The sequence below is a fragment of the Meriones unguiculatus genome, chromosome X (genome assembly GCF_030254825.1).
Source record: "Meriones unguiculatus strain TT.TT164.6M chromosome X, Bangor_MerUng_6.1, whole genome shotgun sequence".
Taxonomy (NCBI): Eukaryota; Metazoa; Chordata; class Mammalia; order Rodentia; family Muridae; genus Meriones; species Meriones unguiculatus.
In genome coordinates, this window is record NC_083369.1 from 37,911,927 (window position 1) to 37,936,358 (window position 24,432).

Below are 24,432 nucleotides of genomic sequence, written 5' to 3' on the forward strand. Positions count from 1 at the left end.
TGGCAAGCCAACCTAATGGTCTTGGATAATTGGGTTTCAGGTTTCTGTGTTTAAGCCAGCCTGCCTGTAAAACGCTCTTTATGTTGCTTGTAAAATCTTACTTAAATGGTGTGGTTGTTTCAAATTCCTTGAAGCTGCTAAGATTTTGTTTGGTGTAGAAATTCCCTAATGAATCAGATCTTTGTTCCACTTTGATTATAGATTAAAGTTGTTTTCAGAACACCAGTCTCATGGATTCACTCTTTGGTGTAAATACTGAAATTTTGGAGGAACACAAAATAGGATATATGCCTGTCTAACAATGTTAAAATTTAATACTAGTGTTTTCAAAGAATCAATCTTGTGACTATTGTATGTGGAAAGTGGATGGTTTAGATGACTCTGAAATTACCTTTATTTTAAAGAGGTTGGCTTAAACCTAGAATGGCATTTTGTTCTCAGTTGGCTCTTACAGGGTATTTAGTGACCTCTAACAGCTCTTTTTAACTTTTTAATTCCAGACAACTAGTAATACACTACATTATATTCACATAGAGCAACTTGACAAGGTAAGAGAATTCTTTGACAACTGGTTAGTTTAATTTTGGTTGTAGGTAGCTTTGTTTCTAACTAATTTTTTCTAATACAGATTTCAGAAAGCCCTTCTGAAATAATGGAATCTCTTACCAAAATGTACAGCATTCCTAAGGATAAGCAGGTACAATATGTTTGAAAAATACCTACCATCGTATGGTAGTTTTCTAAATACTGATGATATGTGCTGGGCAAGCAAGAAGACATAGCAAAGTTGATGTACATTTAGAGTCTGACCATAGCAAATTAGCTACCCAGATTTGTTTTTTTTTTTTTTTTTTTCTCCTAAGGCCATATTATGTGAGATTGGAAACATTAAATAAACTTGCAAGATGACTCAAAATTATTATCTAGTAGTGGTGGTAGGTTTCTCAACATTTTGAGAATTTGTGTTAGCTTTTTCTGTTCATTTTTGCAATGGTTAAATACTTACTTTATTGAAAATTAGAATTTTTTGAGTCATGGTTTCTCTGTGTAGACTTAGCTGTCCAGGACTTAACTTTGTATGCCAGGCTGGCCTTGAACTCAATAGATGTGCCTGCCTCTGCTGTCCAGAGTGCTGGGATTACAGGCATGTACCACCATACCTGGTGAAAATTAGAATTATTTTCTGTCAGTGTAGTGACCGTTCTTGGCTTACCTTGAAATATTAGAATACTGAGAATCCCTGTTTTATTACTCTGGTTTTGTCAACTAATCTCAAAGTGATACTAGTTAAGTTTTACCCTAGCAAATAGCAACAAACCATTTTACCAATCAGCCTAAAAGATAACAGCTGGATGGGGGGAGGGGGCTTTGTAGTGATTTCCTAATAAGTTTTGTATCTCTACAGATGCTGTTATTTACTCATATAAGGCTGGCCCATGGCTTTTCTAATCACAGGAAGCGATTACAAGCTGTTCAGGCCAGACTGCATGCAATATCTATATTAGGTAAGAACACACTAATTAAATGATCCTAATTAGGCAGTTTGAACTTGATTTCTAATGAATGTCATCCGTCCTTACTATTATAAGGCTTTATTATGCCAATTTAAATTATAAAATTATCTGCATTCACAAGGATTACTGTAATCATTCATCAGTTTGAGCTTTTTTATGTACCAGAAAAATAAAACCTTTATTGCCATGTCACATGGGCTTGGTTGTCATCATCATTTTTTTTTGAAAGATTTATTTATTATTTACACAGTATTCTGCCTGCACTCCAGAAGAGGTCACCAGATCTTCTTATAGATGATTATGAGCCACGGTGTGGTTGCTGGGAATTGAACTCAGGATCTTTGGAAGAGCAGCCAGTGCTCTTAACTTCTGAGCCATCTCTCCAGTCCCCTGGCATCATCATTATTAAAAATGTATAATATACACATAGTCATCTTACTGGTCCCTACCCTTCCTCTTGATAGTTCCTCTTCCAGTTTTCCCATCTTTTCATAGGTATAACTTTGAAGTCTGAAGATAAATACTCTGCACTTTTACTCTGGTATAGTAGATTAGAAAAAAAAACACAGGTTTTCTTTTGTTTTTAATTATGCAGGATTCTAAAAGGCCATCTTCATATGAGCATATAATGTACTTTGAACATGTAATTGTTATAGCTGATTGCACTCCTCTTTGCCCAAATTCACTTCTGTTTGTTCCCTAGACTTCTTTAGACTATTATATTGTCAGTACACAAATGATTTTATTTATCTAAAGTCTAAGACATACAAATGGGAGAAGACATGTTACCTGTTGTCTCGAGTTGCATCCATTTTCCTGTAAATGACACATGTAGAAATCATAGGGTTTTTGTTTGTTTTTCAGCTGCTTGCTTGTTTGTTTGTTTTGAGACTGTTTCTCTGTGTAATGTTTGCTGTCCCGGAACTCACTCTGTCCACCAGGTTGACCTCAAACTCAGGGTCCTGGGATTAAATGCATGCACCCCTGCCACTCAGCTGAAACTGCTGTTTTTGTTTTTGTTTGTTAGTTTGTTTTATACTTTATTATAATTTATTCAGTTTGTATCCCAGCTGTGGCTCTTACCGTTTTGAAGATTGTATAGCCACACATTGCATTGTCTCAGTCACCTTCAATACTTTATGTTGGGACAATATTTCTAAGCTATTCTAAGAATTGAAAGAAAGCCTGTCATGTGCTAGGCACATTAGAAGGTATAAAAGGCCAAGTACAGCTATTACTACCTACCTTCATTTAGTTTTTGCTTGCTTACTCTTAAAAGCTGAGCATCTTGTCATGAAATCCTTTTTCTTTTATTTGTGTCCATATCTAGTATAACGTATGGCATTCTAATGATTACCTAAAATTGTTTAATAAGAACTTAATGTACTCACATCTCAACCATTTTTCTTAGAGTGTATGTTCAGTATTACCTCATATAATTCAGCAAAAGTGTAATAATGCATTTTTTATTTTTAATTTTTATTTTTTATATTAATTACAGTTCATTTACCTTGTATCCCAGCTGTAACCTCCTCTCTCATTCCCTCCCAACCCCACCCACCCTCCCTCCCTCATCTCCTCCCTGCTCCTCTCTAAGTCCACTGATAGGGGCAGGCCTCCTCCACTTCCATCTGACCCTAGATAACTCATTTTTTTTTTTTTTACAAAACAGTTGAATAAAATTCTTCTGTGTTTATGTGCTATGTACAGTTCCATTGTCCACTTATCAGGTGACCTACTGATTCCATTCCTAGTTATTTATTGCATTTTCTTTTTTAAAAAAAGTTTTATTTATTTTATGTATTTGAGTTCTCTATCTACATATACATCTGGACACCAGAAGAGGGCACCAGATCACATTATAGATAGTTGTGAGCCACCATGTGGTTGCTGGGAATTGAACTCAGGAAGAGCAGACAGTGCTTTTGAGACAGGATCACAGTATATAACCCTATATCCCAGAACTCACTGTTTAGACCAAGCTGGCCTTGAACTCGCAGAGATACTACCTGCCTCTGCCTCCCTAGTCCTGGGTTTAAAGACACCTGGCTAGATTATACACATTCTAAACTTTTAGTAGTGTCGTACAAGCTTGCCACCGAATCTACAGTAGTCATAAATACTCTGTTATAAAAGCTATTTAAGGTGAAAACAAAGGAAGAGGTCTGAACCTATATCCAAAACATAGTTATAGTTCTATTAAGTAGTGATGTTAGAAAAATCTTTGCTCTTTTCCTACAAAGTTTCCCAAAATCCTTCCCGAAGACTACTATGATTTTAGTAGGGAAATAGGTGGGTATATAGATCTTACCATCTGTCATAATTTAGTGATGTTTTTAACCCTTTTATGCTGATTAGAAGGTCTTATCCACCGGTGGCTTAATAACTGCATTTATGCCAAAGTCTTTGCTTCTCTTTTGCAGTCTATTCCAATGCCTTGCAAGAGTCAGCAAACAGTATCTTGTATAATGGGTTGATAGAGGAGTTAGTAGATGTCCTTCAAATAACAGATAAGCAGCTTATGGTAAGTATGTATGAATACCTACAGATGTGCATATCTGCCTTTGTTTCTTTCTTTGAGTATTAAACTATCATTATTAACGAATACCAGATTTGTGGTGTTAATCTCCACCAATCTCTGTCTCCTCAAATAGTTTTAATAAAATTACTTATATTTTGAGTTTGAGATAGCACTACCTTGGTTCAGTTATTCATGTACTTTTGACTCTGTTTACTTTGTACTTAAAGGAAATTAAAGCTGCTTCTTTACGAACATTAACATCAATTGTGCATTTGGAGAGAACTCCCAAGCTCAGTAGTATTATTGACTGTACTGGAACTGCCTCCTACCATGGATTTTTGCCTGTGCTTGTGCGGAACTGCATTCAAGCTATGATTGGTAAGTTTGCATGGTAATTATCCTAAGAACAAGAAGATCTTGAACTTTTCATTGTTTAACAATGTGATAGCTTAATACCAAATTCTGGGCTTTTTTTTTTTTTTTAACCTTTTCCCAACTTCTTTTGTAGATCCTTCCATGGACCCATATCCCCACCAGTTTGCTACTGCTCTCTTCTCCTTTTTGTACCACCTGGCCAGCTATGACGCTGGTGGTGAAGCCTTGGTCTCCTGTGGAATGATGGAAGCCTTACTAAAGGTAATCTACTTTTCTAATATAATTGTGGCTGAATCAACTAGGAATACAGGTTGTGACTAATTTATAATAATTAATAAGCATAGAAAGCTTATCCTAAATGAGTTATAGTTCTAGTTCTGGTTATCACATTATCAAAATGTATCTAATACCAATATTAAGATATTTTTATAATCCAGCATAATTTGGTAGCCCTCTGTAAAGATGGTGCTACATGTTAGTGTGGCATTAGATATGACTCTAAGAAAGAAAATGTATATAAGGATACTTGAAAATTTTTGCTTTAATTGTAATTGGGTTTCATTTGATTGGTTGGTGGCACTTTGAGGAAATGGTTCTTGCTATCTATTGTTGGCTTGCATTAAACTTAGCAGTTTTATTTATTTTTAATTAAATGTTGTCCACCTGGCCTCAGAGGAGGTTGAATCCAGCCTTTGAATTCATAGCACTATTATTTGACCAAGCACAAAACCTAAGGCACATGTCCTTCTCTTCCCTCTGCTTTCATGCTATACTTTCTCACAGGGACTTGAGCACCATATCTGTGCAAAGGAATATAATTTTTTTTGTAGTTCCCCTTTTAAATAACTGTTTTCTTCTCTCTTTCTTGTAGGTCATAAAGTTTCTTGGTGATGAACAGGACCAGATAACATTTGTCACCAGAGCTGTCAGAGTGGTTGACCTCATCACCAACCTGGACATGGCAGCTTTTCAGTCTCATAGTGGTCTTTCTATCTTCATCTATAGACTTGAGGTATTACTGTCTTAAGAATCACTTTGCATAGACTTCATTTAGTTCCAGTGAGTGCTGAGTCTAGGAATTTTCCCAACTACCCTAAGTAACCACCTTATCTCTCTTACGTTTCTATTAACTGAATTTATAATCTGCTTGATATTCTTTAATTACAATTTTTTAATCCCTGAAATGTATAGGATTTTTAAAATATTTTCCCTCGATTATAGCATGAAGTAGATTTGTGTCGAAAAGAATGTCCTTTTGTGATCAAGCCAAAGATCCAGAGACCTAGTACCACTCAAGAAGGAGAAGAAATGGAAACTGATATGGATGGTAATTAACAAGTTATTAAGTCAATATTTTTGTGTATGAGATTTTTCTTTATCCTGCCCCAATTTTAGTTCTTCCTCATAAATTAAGAGGTACATGGATTTCCAGGTATTTTCAATATTTTTTTTATATAGGTGATGCATGAATTGTTTGGAATAGTATGAGGTACAGCAGATGGTAGAGCTTCGGTAGACCACTAAAGTCACTCTGCAAATCACTTAATAATTCATGTTTTTAATGTGTTGGTTCATTATCTTATTCACACCACTAAAACTAAATACCATCTCCGGAGTTAAAATATTGTCTGTTTTACTACTATAGTACCATATATCCTAGGTATTTAATATGCTTGATAAATTACATGGAGATTATAAACTCTTAACTGGGACCTTGAAACAGTATCTGGTTGATTTAAGAAAGATGGGAAACTTAAAGTGGTTATTGTTTGTGGATATTTTAAGTGATAAAACCAGAAATAAAAAGCTAGATCATCTTAGTTTTTATGTGTATTATTGTAACACTTCCAACTCTCTCTTATTAAATAATAGAATAAAAAGAAAAACTGGTCCCTAAAACAGCTTTCTTAGAATTTGCCATACTCTTGTCTTAATGACCCAGATTATTATTGCATGTGTCTATTATGCTTATGATAAAGATAATAGAAATATAAAAACAATTTTCTTAACAGTAAATCATAGTATACTATTTCTTTTGGTAAAGATTCTGACACCACCTGAAATGCTTGGTTCTGTAAGTTTGCAACTGGAGACCAGGAAACAAGTATATAAAACTAATCCAAGTGATTTGTTGTATTCCTAAAGAAATTAATTACATATTCAATGCAAAGAAGGTTGCATATTTGTGAGTTTGTGCTTGCTTCTTGTATAAGTAGGTACATACATGTATAAAAATAACTTGAAAAAACTGTTTCAAAATGGAAACACTAAAGGGGATCTTACTACATACATCCCATAAATTGTAGAGAATAAATATTTGCATTTACACGTTAAAAATTATTTTCTTCAATGGTATAAAGGAAATGTAATTGCTTACTCTAACTCTCCAATGTAGTTACTAATTTAATGGCTCTTTCCACCCTTGTTATGTCCTTTTCATGCTCACCTTTACATGTATATAGTTTTTAGTACAGAAAGATGAAAGCATAGCCATGTTCACTTGCATTGCTCATTCTATGTTTCATAGATATCCTTCCCTTTTATCATCAGTGCTTTTTATATTTGTTAATTAACTTCCTTTAATAGGCTCTACTTACTACCTACCGCCTACCAATAATATACAGAGTTGCATGTTTTTTTATCATTCATCTCATCTCAGTGGAAGAAGTTTTCTCAGAAATCTTTCTTGGTACCTTTTATTCTAATTAGTTTCTTTATCATAACTTGTACTTTAGTTGCAGATGTAACTATGGAAAGCAGTCCAGGCTCATCCATATCTATGGAGCACCGGCTGGATGTTGAATTAAGGGCATCAAGTTCCAACAGCAGCACTAGCATCTCTGGCCCTGCCCCAGGTCCTGGCCCTGGCCCTGGCCCTGGCCCTGGCCCTGGTCCTGGCCCTGGCATTGGCCCTGGCCCTGACCCTGGCCCTGGTCCTGGCTCTGGCTCTGGCCCTGGCCCTGGCCCTGGCCCTGGACCCCGTCCTGGTGCGTAGACACAGTGACTGACTTACTAATCTAGTGAAGAAGAGGGCTTTAGGAGTTACTTAATGGTATACTTGAGGTTATCTTATAAGAACATGTCCTGTAACATTTTATGGTCTTCTGGCACTTTGCACATTGATTATAAACATAGACATTTTTGGAGGGTAGATAATAGCCAAAAGAGGAGCTAAGTGAAGTTTGAAGTTGAATATTTTTATTTTATAATATTTTTTCCTACTTTTAAAAATTTTAAGTCTCTTAATTTTAATTCTGATCTAGTGCCATCCTTGACAATTTAATTTCCACTTTCAAAATACTCTGTCCAATGTCCAGAGATCTCACTTTTTTGAATGTTTTGTAGTTTTGCATTAGTAGATGTAGATGGGTCTCTTAATACATGTCTCATGTGCCTATTCACTGATTTAATGTTGAACTCAATATGACGTTGCCTTTTTCTCATGCCAGGAGTCCAGTGTATTCCCCAACGAGCAGCACTTCTCAAGTCCATGTTGAATTTCCTCAAGAAGGCCATTCAAGACCCTGCTTTCTCAGATGGCATACGGCATGGTATTTTGATTATGTGTACTATTTTCTAAGACTTCTTGATTATCCATAATTGGTAAATTCAGAGCTTTTTGTTACTTGATTATCATGTTTGTTAGACATGAGTATTATTTACACATGTCCCCTCTCCCTCCTTTCCCAACCTAAGCTCTGATCATTTCTATCCTATCACTACCTCTCTCACAATCTCCGTGTCTGTTTTTATTTTCACCCACTGTTAAAGCTTACTGCATGAACAAAATAAAGGGCCGTGTCAATTAGAGGTCACTAGACTGGAATCAATGCAGATTTATTTACTACAGTTTAACATACTGTTACCTATCACCCATCTTCATGCCTTTCCTAGACTGATCATATTCTTTGTACATATTTCTTTTAGTGATGGATGGTTCTCTACCTACCTCTCTGAAACACATCATCAGCAATGCAGAATACTATGGCCCATCACTCTTCCTCCTAGGTAAGTGGAATTGAAAGTGGGGTTCAGGCTGAATGTGCTGGCATGCATCTATATTCTTAACACTCACATGGAGGCAAAAGGCACCAGATCTTTGAGTTCAGTGCTAGCCTGCTATACATACAAGCTGTTAGAACTCCTTGAAAGCTAGATTGTGCTAGAGTACTTAACCTCACTCGTACAGAGCCCTTATTTTTATCCTATTCTGGCATCACAAAAGCAAATTGAAATTCCACTTAGAATTCTATAAAGGAAGTTAGTGAGAGATATAATAATGGCAGAATCTTTGAACCTAGTGGAGTATGCATTTTACAAACAGTTTGGGCAGTCTAGAGATTTGTAGCTATTAAGACTTTTGCTTTTTTGTTATGAGGCAATCGAAGAATCTCTGTGTTTCTATCTTATGATCTTGGAAAAGTTTACTTGTTTTGTTAAGATTTCTTAGGATATTTTACCTAGTTTTGTTATCTATAAATAGTATTCCTTTAGTACCCTATCCTTTTCCTTATCTTACTGCACAAATATTTCTAATGCAATGTTTTAATATGAGTGGGTACGACCTTTTCCCTTTCTCCTTTGTGAATTTAAAGGGGAAAACATTCAATATTTACCATTAACTATGATGTTAAGTAAAGATTTCATGTTAAAATTTTCCATTTGCTTATCTGGTTAGGAAATTTTTTTATAAGAATTACCTCAGATCAGGGAAAGTCTTCCCAAGGTTAGGTTGGTATAGTAGAACTGTAAGTAATCCTTGGGTATGATTTTTTTTCTTTATTATTATTATTATTATCATTAATTACACTTTATTCATTTTGTATCCCCCCATAAGCCCCTCCCTCCTCCCCTCCCGATCCCACCCTTTCTCCCCTTTCTGCATGCATGCCCTTCCCCAAGTCCACTGATAGGGGAGGTCTTCCTCCTCTTCTTTCTGATCTTAGACTATCAGATAAAATCAGGAGTGGCTGCAATGTCATCTTCTGTGGCCTGGTAAGGCTGCTCCCCGCTCAGGGGGAGGTGATCAAAGAGCAGGCCAATCAGATTATGTCAGAGGCAGTTCCTCTTCCCATTACTATGTAACCCACTTGGACTCTGAACTGCCCTGGGCTACATCTGTGCAGGGGTTCTAGGTTATCTCCATGAATAGTCCTTGGTTGGAGTATGAGTCTCTGGGAAGTTCCCTGTGTTCAAATTTTCTTGTTCTGTTGCTCTCCTTGTGGAGTTCCTGTCCTCTCCAGATATTTCCACTTCTTACATGAAATTCCATTCACTCTGCCCGACAGTTGGCCATCAGGCTCAGCATCTGCTTTGATAGTCTGTAGGGCAGAGGCTTTCAGAGACCCTCTGTGGCAGGTTCCTAACTTGATTCCTGATTTGTTACTTGCATAGATAGGGAAGTCCAAGGCTAGGGGGTGAGTATGTGGCATTCTCTACAAGTAAGCTCAGAATGTAGCAAGTTCATAGCTAGTAGTTGTTTTGTTTGGTTGGTTTACTTTAGGAACCAGGTGGGTTAGAGTGCTGGAGGTGGAGGTGATGGTACAATACAGTACAGGATAGGCAAGTGCCCTAACACTAAGCTGTTTCTTTTTATTATAAAATGGAGTATCAGTAGTGAAATTTTTTGCCTATAACTCCTGAGAAGTTAGGATTTCAGGTCTGCCATAAACCTGGCATTTGGGAAAGTTTTGAAAAAAGAGAATACATGTACTTGAAGGTTATCCCAATCAGTATTGATGAGAGCACTGTGATGCTGTAGACAGCAAATGAAACTATATCATTGATTAAATCAAATATGGCTGTGTACATTCTATTCTGGTGATCTTTTGTATTAGCATAATTCCTATAAATAATTTACTAAAGACCAAAATGTGTGTAGTCAACCCACTGTTAATTGTAACAATTGTCAGTTTGGCTCCCTGAATACAATAGTCATTTACTTCAGACAGGAGATGGTGGAGAGAAGTCAATGTGGATGTGAAGTCCTTTTGGAGCATTTTAAAAATAAAATGTACTCTTTGGGTTTTTTTGGTTATTCACTGAACTATACTTTTTCATATTGACCCATTTGCAGTAAGAGGTCCCTTTAAGATACAGACTATCTTATGCCAACATAGAGTTCAGTGACTGCAAATCAGCCATTCTAGAAACTACACTATTGTCAATTACTGAGGATTTCTGTTTTATTTTTGTTTGTTTGTTTTTGTTTTTTTTTTTTTTGCCAGAAATTAGAACATTGTCTGAATAGCCTCAATAAGTTGAGTCCCTGTTAATGAACCAAAACATGTTTGCATTTACTCTTTTTTTTTTTAAGTGAAACTTGATGAAATAAGGTATACTAAGTAGCTGGATCTATGATATTCTCGGTACTAAATATCATTAGTACTACAGGTCAGGTCCTGTAAAGGCTTTGGAGTTGTGACAAAGAAAAATCAGCCTTTGGTAGATTGAAGGTAGTTTCTAGTGGGAAAATTTTTATCAGAGCAGACAGAATACAACTAACATAGGCTCAACAGAATAGCATTGTACATGATTTTAGTTAGGCATCTGGGACAGATAGGATTCATGAAAGGGAAATTAAGGAGGAAACAACATCAAGGTGAGTAGCCTGCAGTAATTTCATGCTGAAAACCACCAAATAATCAATTTGACATTTCTTACCCTGTCCTCAATTCTAAGTTCTTGGTCTTCACTCTTTTTGAGACAGGGTTTCTCTATGTAACTTTGGCTGTCCTGGCACTCACTCTGTAGACCAGGATGGCCTCACTCAGAGATCTACCTGCTTCTGCTTTCTGAGTGCTAAGATTAAAGGCGTACGCCACTACCACACAGGTTTGGTCTGTACTCTTATATTTACTTTTGTCCTCTTTATTGTCTTTTCATTAACCTCATACTTTCTTAGGCAGTCACCTTCTACCTTAAATGCAGACACTTTTAGGAAACCATTGTCCATTTTGCCATTTTATGTCCAGATGTTGTTTAGAAGGCCACTATGCCTATATTAGTACTTTCTGCCTGGATAAGACTCCGAGTTTCAATACCTCTCTTTTTAGGGCCATGGCCAGATTCAATGTTTTTGGGAACCTTATAGGAGATTTAATGATTTCTGAGACTATAATAAATAGGGTTAGCAGTCACGTGGTAAGAAACTCATGTTTTAAAAAGGGCTTGTTAGTTTTTGGTTCATATCCCTGGGGAGGGGAGCAGCTGCTCTCTTCTGAAGGGAAATGGGGGAGTGGATCTAGGGGTAGGAGGGAAGTGGGGAGGTTGCGGGCAGAGTGGAGGGAGGGAAACTGTTGTTGCTATATAATGTATGAGAAGAATAAACATAAAAATAAATGATCACACACATAGCTTACATTATTGAGGGCACAAAGGTTTTTGTAAATGTATTAAGACAGGGATGCAGTATACTCAGTATGCCATGGTAAAAGAGGTATTTACTTGTTGGAAGATTCCCAGTAGCAGTGAGTCTAGTTTTGGAATAGGACACATTTGGGACACAAGAATTTGAATAGTACCAACAACATGGGGAACTTAATGGCATTTAGTCCAAAATTCAATAGCCCAAGATCTTTGATGACTAGAAAGAAAGTCTCAGTGAGTCAGTTAGAGCCAAGACAAAGGACAATACGATTTTATTAAAATTGGAAAGTAAGAGCAAACAGTTAAGGCACAGCTTCTTAAACTTTAGGCTATAATTCCTTAAGGAGGGATTACATAACTGAATGTAAGCGTCACAAAAAGTTGGCAATGATTTAAAAGCAAATATGTACTGAATCTGAGGTGTTCAGGCAGTACAGTTCCATGTTGCACCACAGTGCTTCTCCAAGACCTTGTTTCTGAATATACATCATGTACTTTTTATAAGTGTATGGCATCACATCATGTAATGCTAACAAATGCTTCTGAGTCATTGGCTCATATTTTATTGTGTATAGAATTTTCTTCTCTTAAACAGAAAAGTACATTGGTTTGATTATGGCAGAAAAAAAAACCACTCTTAGTATTTTCCTACCATCTTTTCTCGACAAACAATTATCAAATTGCTATGTGTTTTGTTTGGATTGTTATTTTTTTGTTTTGTTTTAATTGATGTTTGAGGCTGGGCATAGTGGCTGTTGGCTGTAATTCTGTTGCTTGGGTGGTAGAGTAGAAGCAAGAAGATTCAGCGTCATCCTAGATTATCTGAGGCTCCCCTATCTAAAATACAACAATGATAATTATTAGTTGCTGTCTTGAGTTTAATAAAAATACATATTAAATTAATTTTGACTTGGGATTAGTACAGAATTTCCAACAATTCCTGAAACGGTCCTAAACATACTTAAAACCTTTTCTCAAATCAGCATTCTTAGCACTGAAGGTTTTAAAATCAAAAGTTCTATCAATTCTGGAAAATGTTGAAGATGTTCTATATCTGTGTCAACTGTTAGTCAAGATTGTATTTGATATGTAAAAATAAGCACAGTTCAAAAATGGATTTAAATTTTTTTCAGGAAAAAACATCCCAAACATGGGGTTAGAGAGAGTTTAGTGGTTAAAAACACTTGCTGCTAGTCCTGAAGAAACCTGATAAGCTAGGGTCCAGATGGACTTGGAAAGGGGCAGGGAGGAGATGAGAGAAGGAGGGTGGGATTGGGAGGGAATGAGGGAGAGGGATACAGCTGGGATACAAAGTTAATAAACTGTAACTAAAAAAAAAAAAAACCTTGCTGCTCTTCCAGAGTACTAGAGTTCTGTTCCCAGCTCCCAGTTGAGGTTTACATACACATGCATGCACACACACAAAGACAAAAAATTCATGCTAAAGAGAGCTGTCACATATCTGCTTTTTCACTGCCATTTATGGCAAATCTGAAATGTTTCACTCACCATCTTAAATGAAAACTTGATTTCTTTTAGGAATTAAATATTACCACAAGCAGGTTTGTTCTTTCCTAGATGGTTTAAAGAAACTGTCTATAAACCTTTTTGTAAATATTTAAAACATCTGATAGTCATTTTGAATACACATTTCTGAATATTATGTGTGTTAAAGTGGTCTAATTAGTATGTGGTTTTATGTGCAGTGCTAATGTGTACTTTTTGAATCCTGACTTCTAATTTAAATTTACTAAATAATCCTATAAAACAGTTTATTCAGATTCATCAGTTAGGTTTGCATTCACTTTACCCCAGAAAGCCTGCATTAGAAGTACGTGTGCTTAATCAGACAAGACGCGTTGAAGAGGTTAGGGTGATAGGAATTACATGTGAAAATACCAAATTATATACCAGTTATATAAAGATGTGCTGGTAAAATGTCTTAAAGGATAGTCACTAACATTCTTCGTATTTATTGAACTATACTTAGTATTCTCCTGGAATATTATTATCATTTCAAGTTTAAATTGTTAAACATCTAGTGTATATGTTTTAAGTTTATTTGCTTTTAATGCCTGTGAAGAGTCTCAGTTCCCCATATTTTTCTCAACTTTTTTTTTAGCTACTGAAGTGGTGACTGTGTTTGTATTTCAAGAGCCATCACTGTTGTCCTCACTCCAGGACAATGGGCTGACAGATGTCATGCTACATGCACTGCTCATCAAAGATGTGAGTTAATTTTACTATTCTATAAAGAGTACCTCATTTACACCCCTTTTCTCAGACACATATGCACATGGTTTAGAAACAAGTGATAAAATAAATTCTCTGTTTTGTATGTATGTTAAATACAATTGTGATATGGTTGTCAAAATCTCTTCTAGTCCTTGGTGTGGTACCCCTAGCTCTGTTCTCCTTGCATATGTACGTAACCATTTTTGAGTTATGTTTAAACCCTCTTTGTCTTCTCTAGGTTCCTGCTACAAGAGAAGTCCTTGGTTCCCTCCCAAATGTATTCAGTGCACTTTGCTTGAATGCCCGAGGTCTTCAGTCTTTTGTACAATGTCAGCCATTTGAACGTCTCTTTAAAGTTCTTCTGTCTCCTGATTACCTCCCAGCCATGCGGAGAAGGAGGAGTTCTGATCCCCTTGGTGAGTTGTTACTATTCCTTTTATAGAAATTTGGTTTTGACAAGGAAAGTTTTCTTTCTGCTCATCATTTCCCTGGCTAGGTGTGCTCAGCCTAATGGGAGTTATCCCATGTATTTATTCTATTGTTACAGGTATGAAGGAATACTTCATTCTTAGCCTTTCTTCTTACTGTATTTCCATGCTTCCAAATAAGTAGTTGACTGTTCTAATGGTGGGTAAGAAACAGGTATAGGGACCAGTGGCGCATTTTCAACTCCACCATCTAAGTCTATAAAAGTGGAAAATGAGTCTGTTGTGCACAGGTATTTCCATTCTCTCTTAAATAGTCAGAGATAACTAGTGGGTTTTTTTGTTTATTTTGTTTTTTTTTCCTGTGTATTTGAGTCTAGATTGGTGAGATAGAAGAAAATATTTGAGAATTATTGTAGTTTGCAAGTGTACTTTCTTACTTAGGAGGCTGATAATGACTTTAGTCTGGGCATCTTAATCTAGCCTGGGCAACGTAGTGAGGGGACAGCACAACAACCTTCATATCCTACCGCTCATTTCCATGTCATAAGTAAATGTATTTCATACTTAAATCCATCCTTTCGTCTTGATCATTTTTTATGGAGACAGCCAAAGGGTTGTTTTGTTTCTTTTCTACTCATTTCTATATAAGACTAGCTCAGATCTTGACAGTATAGATTTCTAGACTGATATCTTTTCTCCTCCACAATGATTTGGAGGAATAAGGCTTGTAAATTTCATTCAAGAATGACTTGTGTTAGAAAATCCAAACAAGCAGTCAGTTTCTTCTTTCCATCTTAGGTTGGCACAAAAAGTTTGGGGCTCTATATAAATTTTTTTTAGTCTAAAATGTTTCCTTTTTTTTTTTTTTTTTGCTTTAAGGGGATACTGCATCCAACCTGGGGAGTGCTGTTGATGAGCTCATGAGACATCAGCCCACTCTTAAAACGGATGCTACAACTGCCATCATCAAGGTAGGGATTGATAGTGGCTATGGCTTTGATAACTTAGAAAGTTGTCTGGCCAATTAGGAATGCTACTACCTCAAGATCTAGCTATACCACTCCTAGGCATATATCCAAAAGTTGCTCAAGTACGCCAAAAGGACATTTGTTCAACCATGTTCGTAGCAACTTTATTCATAATAGCCAGAACCTGGAAACAACCCAGATGTCCATCAACGGAGGAATGGATACAGAAATTGTGGTATTTTTATACAATGGAATACTACTCAGCAATTAAAAACGAGGAAATCATGAAATTTGCAGGCAAATTGTGGGGTCTAGAAAAGATCATCCTGAGTGAGGTATCCCAAAATCAGAAAGACACACATGGTATATACTCACTTATATAGACATATAAGATAGGATAAATATACTGAAATCTGTACACTTAAAGAAGTTAAACAAGAAAGAGGACCCGGGGTAAGAAGATCAGTCCTCACTTAGAAAGACAAATGGGATGGACATTGGATGTAGGAGAAAACAAGTAACAGGACAGGAGCCTACCGCAGAGGGCCTCTGAAAGACTCTACCTAGCAGTGTATCAAAGTGAATACTAAGACTCATATCCAAACCTTTGGCAAAGTGCAGGGAATCATAAGAAAAAAAGGTGGGGAGTTAATATGATCTGGAGAGGACAAAAGCTCCACAAGGACCAAATATATCTGGGCACAGGGGTCTTTTCTGAGACTGTTTCTCCAACCAAGGACCATGTATGGACATAACCTAGAATTTGTGCTCAGATATATCCCATGGAAGCTCAGTATTCAAGTGGGTACCCTATTAAGGGGAATGACCACTATTTCTGACATGAACTCAATGGTGGGTTCTTTGCCCTCCCCCCTTCCCCGAGGGAGGAACATCCCTGCCAGGCCACAGAGGAGGACTTTGCAATCATTCCAGAAGATACCTGATAAACCATGGTCAGATGAATGGGGAGGAGGTCCTCGTCTATCAGTGGACTTGGAAAGGGGCAGGGAGGAGACGAGGTAGGGTGGGATTGGGAGGGAATAAGGGAGCAGGATACAGCAGGGCTACAAAGTTAATAAACTGTAAGTAATCTTTAAAAAAATAAAAATGAAAAAAAAAAAAAAAGAAAGTTGTCTGGCTTTCTTAAATGGTTGTATTAACTCTGCCTAATTTCCGAACCTTTCATTGGGGTTGTGCCTTTACAAAATGTACAACCATTAATTAAGTCTTATGAAAAAGGCATTTATGTTGATTCTAGTTTTATATCAAGAGCATTTTCTGAATTAAAACAGATCCTCTGTTTAGTGTAAAACCCTGTATATTATTTTGTTATGAAATTAACAGATACACAAAGGCTCGGCTTCTGTCTGTATGAGCTTCTTGGCTGGTTAGTTTTTTCTTGGATTTTCCTCTCATTTTTTTTAACCATGACAGTGGATTATTGGAATCCGTATATGAGTTGCTGGTGCTTGGTAAATTCAGACAGGGATGTGATCTTTAAAGATTTTTAACTTTTTACACAACTTCTGTTCTCTTATTGTAAAGCTATAGTTAATGAATACATTTCAGCAATGGTGTATATATTACTAATACACATATTGCACATAGAAAATTCTCACAAAATGTTAGCCATTCCTTCATTACAAATAAATCTTTTGCTCTCTGGCTTTTAGTTACTTGAAGAAATATGTAATCTTGGAAGAGATCCAAAATATATTTGTCAGAAGCCTTCCATCCAGAAAGCAGATGGTACGGCTAATACCCCTCCTCCAAGGTCCAATCATGCTGCAGAAGAAGCCTCTAGTGAAGATGAGGAAGAAGAGGAAGTACAGGCTATGCAGAGCTTTAATTCTGCCCAGCAGAATGAAACTGAGCCTAATCAACAGTAAGTGTTTATAAGGCAGATTCTCCTACCTTATAATGTTACTTAACTTAGTACATAACAGTCTTATTATCCTGGTGATGGTGGATTCCTCTATTCCTGGCCCTCGGGAGGCAGAGGTGGGCAGATCTTGGAAGACAGCCAGGACCACACAGCAGAAATACAGTCATTGGGGAGTGGGGGTCTTATTTATTTGTGATCAGTGGGATGGAACTCCAATCCAAGCAGCAAAGCAACTGCATTGCTATTGAGCTTATACCCTCATCCCAACCTCTAATGTCGCTTTAGTCTATAAAAAAGTAAAAGTTACGTAAGATCATTTTGAGGTTCTTTCTAGCCCTTGTGTGCATTGTAGTTGATCCTTTGTCGTGTTATGGCGCTGTGCTGTAATAGCATTGGTTGCATTAGAAATTTATCTAAAAAAATAAGTTCATCATATTAAATCAGAATTCACTATGCCAAGTTGTTAGATTTTTCTCCTATGTTGCTTGATTCAACAGTGTTTTATGTCAGAAGTGGAAGTGATATCTCTAGATGGTAGTCTTGCATTTATGGTGTTTCTTTGATGTGTAGATACTTTTGGGAAAAGAATGAAAGTTTTAGCTATGAATATGACTAGTTTGATCCGGTGCTAGTTTAGCACTGGAGTTAAGAAAATAGTCTGGTAAAGTAAGTATTAAGCCAGGAGCAATAGAAATAAAAAACTATTGGAACTTTAGATAGCAATGTACTTGCTGGTGTCAATTATTTTCTGGGGGAGGCATTACTTAAGTCTCTGTTTATCCAAGGAAGCAAACCTACTTCTCTTCTAGTGCAATCTTAAGTATAGATTAAAATCATGTTTCTAAAAGTGGGAGCCATTCTCTAAGAAAATATGGCCTATCTCTTCAAGGGAATAAAGCTTCCGTGTTTTCCTTCCAACCTATCCTAATTGCCAATAACCCTGCAGGGTTGAATTGCTTTTCCTGTCTACAAATGAGAAAAGATGGAATGTAGGAATTGATTGGTGGTAATTTTAAGTCAAGGTGTATGTTTCTATCTGTGTGTAACTTCTTTACCTGGATGGATGTCTTACAATTATCTTAGATGTAATATGCTCAGAATTCAAGCTGCTGTTAGAGTAAATTAACATTTTCATAATAGCGCTCATTTCTTCACAGTATATTCTTTACACGAGGTATTACATATCATTACTACATTTGTTCCCCATTCCAGAATATCTTCATTTGGGATAGTAAGCATATGTTCTCCCAATAATTGTGTATGCTAATTCTTTTTTGTTGTAATCCATATAAATTTCTATTTAACTGAGCAGTTACTTCCTATCTCTGTGTTTATTTAATAGATCAATCAAAGAACTTTAGATTAAGTACCTATCACTCCTCTCCTTAACATTTCATTTGCCCCCTTTCCAGTTTGAACATTCTTTAGTGGACCTACCCATTTTTATTTCCTTGCCTCTATCCATCTTCCAGCACCATACATACATATTCAGGGGAATTTTTCATATATGTGTGTGAATATAATTTCCATATAGTAAAATGCAGTTTTTATTGTCTGCATTTTTCCACCTCAAAATAGAGCTACTGATCTTATTTATACTGTGCATGAAATAGTTTCGCATATTCAAAAATACCCTATACCTACAGTGATAATACAAATATGCATCTAATATAGTTTCTTATTATTTGGTTTTACTTACTGTGTTTTGGGGATTTATCCATGGTATCAACTGGTCTCAATAGTCACTACTGTTCTTTTTTGTTGTTGTTGTTGTTCTGTTGTCTAATTAGGGTTACATTTATTTAGTTTTCCTGTTGATAAACTTGGATTTTTTGCTTGTTGGGGGGGAGAAGGCTAAGATGGTACCTTTTTTCTTATTTTTTAAGATGGTGGCTTATGGAATATCTTGAAGTGTAGTTTTGTGCTGGAAATCTGGAATAAAAAAGCTTAGGCGGTATAGTCTATCCTAAATTCTTAGGTTGCTAATCTACATCCAGAAACTCTAGTCTTGCTATGCATTTAAGGATATACTGAAATTTATGTGTAATATCCTCATACTCATGGTTTTCAGCCTTCTAAATATTGGGGATTATATGCATGTATTGGTATTGGCCACTATAAATAATTCTGAAACAAGTCTTCTAATCCCTCCAGAGGGTCTTCCGGGTTCTTACATATTTTCATGGCATAGTGGGGCATTCTACCACATGAGTTGGGTAGCCACTAATAAAGACTATACCTCAAAGTTCCCTTGGTCCTGGACTGTTGGGAGAAGGAGGGGCTGGACTTGCTTTTTAACCAAGGCCTTTGTTCTCTAACAGTCCCAGGAAATGCCTGTCAGTTCTTCCTTCTAAGGGATAGGCTGGAATGTGGGGGAGTGTGGCCTGATATCCCCAGGCTGTTCAGTCTCTTAGAGCAGTCACAATTTAAAGTGCAGATCCATGACCTACGAATGAGAAACTTTGAATTATATGCATAGTCTGTTGTGGTCTTTGCGACCCAATAGCAATTGTTTGTATTTAAAGCTTGTAAGTGTAGAGAGTGTTTGTTGCCTGAAGTGTGACCCACTGAGCCAGCTTCTTTGTCAAAGGCAGTTTCTTCAAGAGCTAAGAAAATCTGACTTGGCTAAAGGAAAATTTGACAGTTATGATAAATTGATTCATTACTAAAACCAGATTTTTGTTGTTCAGAGATGTGTCTGTTCCAAATAAGGTTAAACTTAGAGAGGCATTTCTTGAGACTAGCTTGTAGGTAGAGTTCTGTTGCAGATGAAATGAAACATAAAACTCATCATTTTCAGTATTCTTAAATGACTAAAAGATGTAGGAAAGAACAAAAGTAGATGTTTGAATGAATTTGTTCCTGGAGTTATGTTAAGAACACATCTTGCCTTTCCTGTTTTTTTTTTTGTTGTTGTTTTTTGCTTTGTTTTTCTTTTCTTTTTTTTCTTTTTCTCTAACTTCACCAATCAAGAGGCCATCTGGGTTTCATTTCATTGTATCACCTAGGTTCTGCACAATCATATTTGGCATCTGCAAAGGGGCAAGAATCTCATCGAATTGGAGCGATATCTGCACTTGTTAGTTGCAGAGAGGTGGATCTTTAGATTTTTTTTTTTCCACCGAGGAGGTGAGACCTAGTTGGGAAGGATAATTGGTCAAGTAATGGAATGCTGCAGTTGTTCTAAGAAGGAACATTATAGTCAAGGAAATGTTTTTGGTCTTTTTGTGAAATCTTTTTAAATCCTGACCTAGAGATTCCTCTCTTTGGAGGGTCTTATAATTCTTGAAGGACTTAGGTTCTCAGAGTGGTATAAATATTTAACTGGTATTGAAAACCGCACAGTACAGTGCTTGATACATTGTGGGACTGGACTATACCAATTTACTGTTGTTTCTTGTGGCTGTTGTTCACAACAAGGATTAGTTTAGAGATCCAGAAAGACCTAAGGATTAAACTTTGCAATTGTAAAGACCAAAGTGGCTTCCCAGATTTCAGACAGGGATCTCAGTGTCCAATTTCCGGCATGATGAAGCCATTTGAAGTTCCCTTCAAGGACACCACTACCATCCTGCTTTGCCCAGAAGGCCTGACCAAGTCCTCTTCCTGATTTCAACAGCACTTTCTGGAATGGAATGAAGAGGTGCAAGCTGCCACACAAGCTATTATTTCTGCTTCAAGCCTAGAGAGTACAAAGGGCCATTTTCATCACCACCAAGCTTCAGTCTCTGCTGTGATTTTTATTAAAATCATGAAGTAAGGAAAATGAAATTAATCCAATCTTTTCATTAATAAAGGTCAAAAAACAAAACAAACAAAAGATTTTCTTTGTAGAATGTTCTTTTCCCACGGGTCTAGAAAAATGGCTCACCTTGCTGCTTTTATGGAAGACTGGACTTGAGTTCTCAATATCCATCCATGTTCTGTGGTTGTGTGATCCAGTGCCTCTGGCCTCTATAGTTACCTGCACTCACATGTATATACATAATTAAAACTATACATATATACATAATTGGAAATAAAACTAATCTTAAAATCAAGAATTTTTTGCAAGTTTTATCTCTGTTTTCATTTATTTTTATTTTGTTTAGTGTACATGTGTGCAAGCTCAAACACATGTGATAGGTCAGAGGACAACATTCATGAGTTTGTTCTCTGCTTTCCTGGATTCTGAGGATTGAACTCAAATTGTAAGACTTGCATGTGGTGAGTGTCTTTCTCTGCTCTTCTATCTCACCAGCCCCTTTATAAATCTTTCATTGAAGGTACTTATCTTTAACCATAAATCTTAGCCTTGGATGTTTCATTACTGAGGCTATTCATAAAGCTTCTCTGTTCTCTTGCTCTTCTTCATTTTTGTTTCAAACGTTTTCATGACTGGCAACATTTTATTCATGGTGTTTTATTTGTGATCTTTTATTCATGGTCTTGCTGAGATGAGAACTATTAGCCTTTTATCTTGCAGACATTTTTACCATCTTTCTCTCAGTGACCACTAATAGTTATCTCTGTTCCTTCTGTGCTACTTCTTGCTCAGAACTGTTCCAAAGACCCACTGATATCATCATCATCATATGCTCTTTTCTTACTTAGGTTTTCTTCTTTCCCAGAGTTTATCTTTGAAGTGTATTTTCTTTTCATATCAGTACACTGTTTGTGGTTGTTTCTCCCTGTCATTTTCTTTCAAAGGGCAGTTTAAAGATGTCTTTTCTAAATCTATGACCTCATTTGTCATCTACTGTTGAAGCATTTGAAAAAAAAAAAAAAAAAAACAACAACAAAACCTTGATCAATTGTTATATACAATTCAGGTGTTATCATCCTGCTAGTACAAATTAATAGGAAAAGGAGGCCTTGGAAATTGACTTGAGCTTTGACTACCTTTGACTGTTCATGAAGATTTGTCATTTAAGCATTTTAAAACAAAACTAGTAGTCCACTTTCTAACCTCTAAACCTAACATAAAAATATGGCTGTGTGCTGGCTGTGGTGGTGCATTCCTTTGATCTCAGAGTCCAGCCCTGCCTCAAAATCCAGGACAGCCATGGCTACACAGAGAAACCCTGTCTCAGCAAAAGAAAAAAAAAAAAGAAAAAATTTGGCTATGCTTTATGTTTGATTCTTTGACTGGTCCTTTTCAGTAAGCAAATGTTTGGTCTTCTAATTGAATTCCTTTTAAATATTTTCATGTTGAATTCTTCTAACAGTGGTTTGCCTTAGATGGGATAATGTCATTTGTGGTGTGTGTGTGTGTGTGTGTGTGTGTGTGTGTGTGTGTGTGTATTAAAGGACTGGTTTTTCATTTTATACTCTGAACTGTATTGTGATTATTGATTTTGGCTCTTTTTTTCTTTCTGTCTTCAGAGTCTTAAGGTTCATATATTAAAGGATAGGACTATCATTTGGAAAAAGGACTAGAATTTCCCTCTGTCACTTTTTCCTCACTTTATTCTCTTCTCACTAGTGTGAATTTCTGTATAACTTACTCTTTTGTTCTTAACAGGGTTGTTGGTACAGAGGAACGTATTCCTATCCCCCTCATGGATTACATCCTTAATGTGGTAAGATTCATTGTATAGATTTTTTTTTTTTTCAGGACAATGTGTAAGGTTATCAGAGCGTTTAATGTTTGATTTCTGTAGGGCCTTTAAAGTACAGAGGGGAAGATGTGCAGAACTGAAAATACTTTGCTCTGCCCCTTTTCAATAACCAGTACTCTCAGCCTTTTTATATCCTCAATTTTTTGTTAACTGTTACTGTTGTACATTTGAATTTTAACAAGATTTGGTGTGTTAAGCCAGTATTACTTGAATTTGTCTAATATGCTTCCCACCACCACCATACACACAAATTTTACTTCCCTTTTTAAAAAAGAATTCAAGAACCTTTTAATTTGTTACAGGAAAATGCGAAGAGTGCTATTTCCCCAAATTATTTAGCATTTATTCTAGGTTATTAAGCACTTCTAAAACTTCCACAGATCATTTCTTTGGTGCTTATGTGTTTGTTGCAACATTTTTTCCTTAATTTTTTTTTGTTTTATTTCAAATCACAATACTAGAGTTCATGTTTTATTTATATCAGTAAGTACTCTTATGTGTGAGAAGCCAAACGAAAGGAATACACGAGACAATTAAGACATTAGATCTGTTTCTGCCACTAATTCAAAGTGTGCCTCCGAGCAAGTCAGTTTAACTTCTCTTTGCTTTCAAATTGTTTGACTTCTGGAGTGGTTAAAAAAGTGGATTGAGAAGTTATAATTTCTTGTTATATATATATAAAACCTTTTCATTACCTAGATGAAATTTGTGGAGTCTATTCTGAGCAACAATACAACAGATGACCACTGCCAAGAATTTGTAAATCAGAAGGGACTATTACCTTTGGTTACCATTTTGGGTCTTCCCAATCTGCCCATTGACTTTCCCACATCTGCTGCCTGTCAGGCTGTTGCAGGTGTCTGCAAATCCATATTGGTAAGACATCTAGCCAACTATTTTACATCTATGTATGTACTTTCATTGTGTTCTCCCTTACCTATAGTTAAAAACTGATAAATTTGTGTCTGTTCTACTTAATATATTTTATAATATTTCTCAGAAAATATTTTTTGTTTCTGCATTTGTCGTGTAGTACTGCCATTTGAGTTCATATGAGTGTAAAGTGTATTTTCAAGAAAACTTTCTAGCTTTATTTATGCTTTGTTATGATAAGTTTTTGATTGTAGTATGCTCATTCATTTTGCAGTGTATTTTCCTCTTCCCAAACCTTTATTAGTCATGAATTGATCTGTAATTCATTGCTCAAATTTTACCAAAAACAAAACGCGTTTATTTCCAAAACACATTTGATTTAGCAAGCTTTCTCAGCTTGAGGTACTCTAGGTACCTTATGTAATAGCATTGTATAGTATTTGAGATTGTTGTGGTGAAATCAGTGTTTATCAGGTTTGTCAGTTTTATCGATTTTCTTTTTAAAGCTAATTGATATTTCACTGTATACACATTACATCATATAGATTGCTTCTATTTTTGCCCATGATGAATACTATTGTAAACTTGAGTGTATAAATAGCTCTTAAAGATTTGCCTTTTAATTCTTTTGGATGTGTACTTTGAAGTGAAATAGCTCAATCAAA

General features: G+C 36.2%; 1 protein-coding gene across 17 annotated transcripts in view; it reads left to right on the top strand.

The window, feature by feature from the left end:
- Huwe1 (HECT, UBA and WWE domain containing E3 ubiquitin protein ligase 1) overlaps positions 1 to 24,432 on the top strand; it is a 142,319-nt gene that overhangs the window by 53,619 nt on the left and 64,268 nt on the right. For all 17 annotated transcript variants that reach the window (XM_060375768.1, XM_060375777.1, XM_060375772.1 and 14 more), the window contains 17 exons: positions 501 to 548; positions 629 to 697; positions 1,406 to 1,505; positions 3,938 to 4,038; positions 4,263 to 4,413; positions 4,544 to 4,671; positions 5,282 to 5,422; positions 5,632 to 5,737; positions 7,146 to 7,397; positions 7,860 to 7,961; positions 8,338 to 8,418; positions 13,901 to 14,007; positions 14,252 to 14,429; positions 15,321 to 15,412; positions 17,083 to 17,294; positions 22,798 to 22,855; positions 23,594 to 23,770. In XM_060375768.1, the coding sequence (XP_060231751.1) occupies positions 501 to 548; positions 629 to 697; positions 1,406 to 1,505; positions 3,938 to 4,038; positions 4,263 to 4,413; positions 4,544 to 4,671; positions 5,282 to 5,422; positions 5,632 to 5,737; positions 7,146 to 7,397; positions 7,860 to 7,961; positions 8,338 to 8,418; positions 13,901 to 14,007; positions 14,252 to 14,429; positions 15,321 to 15,412; positions 17,083 to 17,294; positions 22,798 to 22,855; positions 23,594 to 23,770 (2,103 nt within the window). The remainder of the gene's footprint in view (positions 1 to 500; positions 549 to 628; positions 698 to 1,405; positions 1,506 to 3,937; positions 4,039 to 4,262; positions 4,414 to 4,543; positions 4,672 to 5,281; positions 5,423 to 5,631; positions 5,738 to 7,145; positions 7,398 to 7,859; positions 7,962 to 8,337; positions 8,419 to 13,900; positions 14,008 to 14,251; positions 14,430 to 15,320; positions 15,413 to 17,082; positions 17,295 to 22,797; positions 22,856 to 23,593; positions 23,771 to 24,432) is intronic.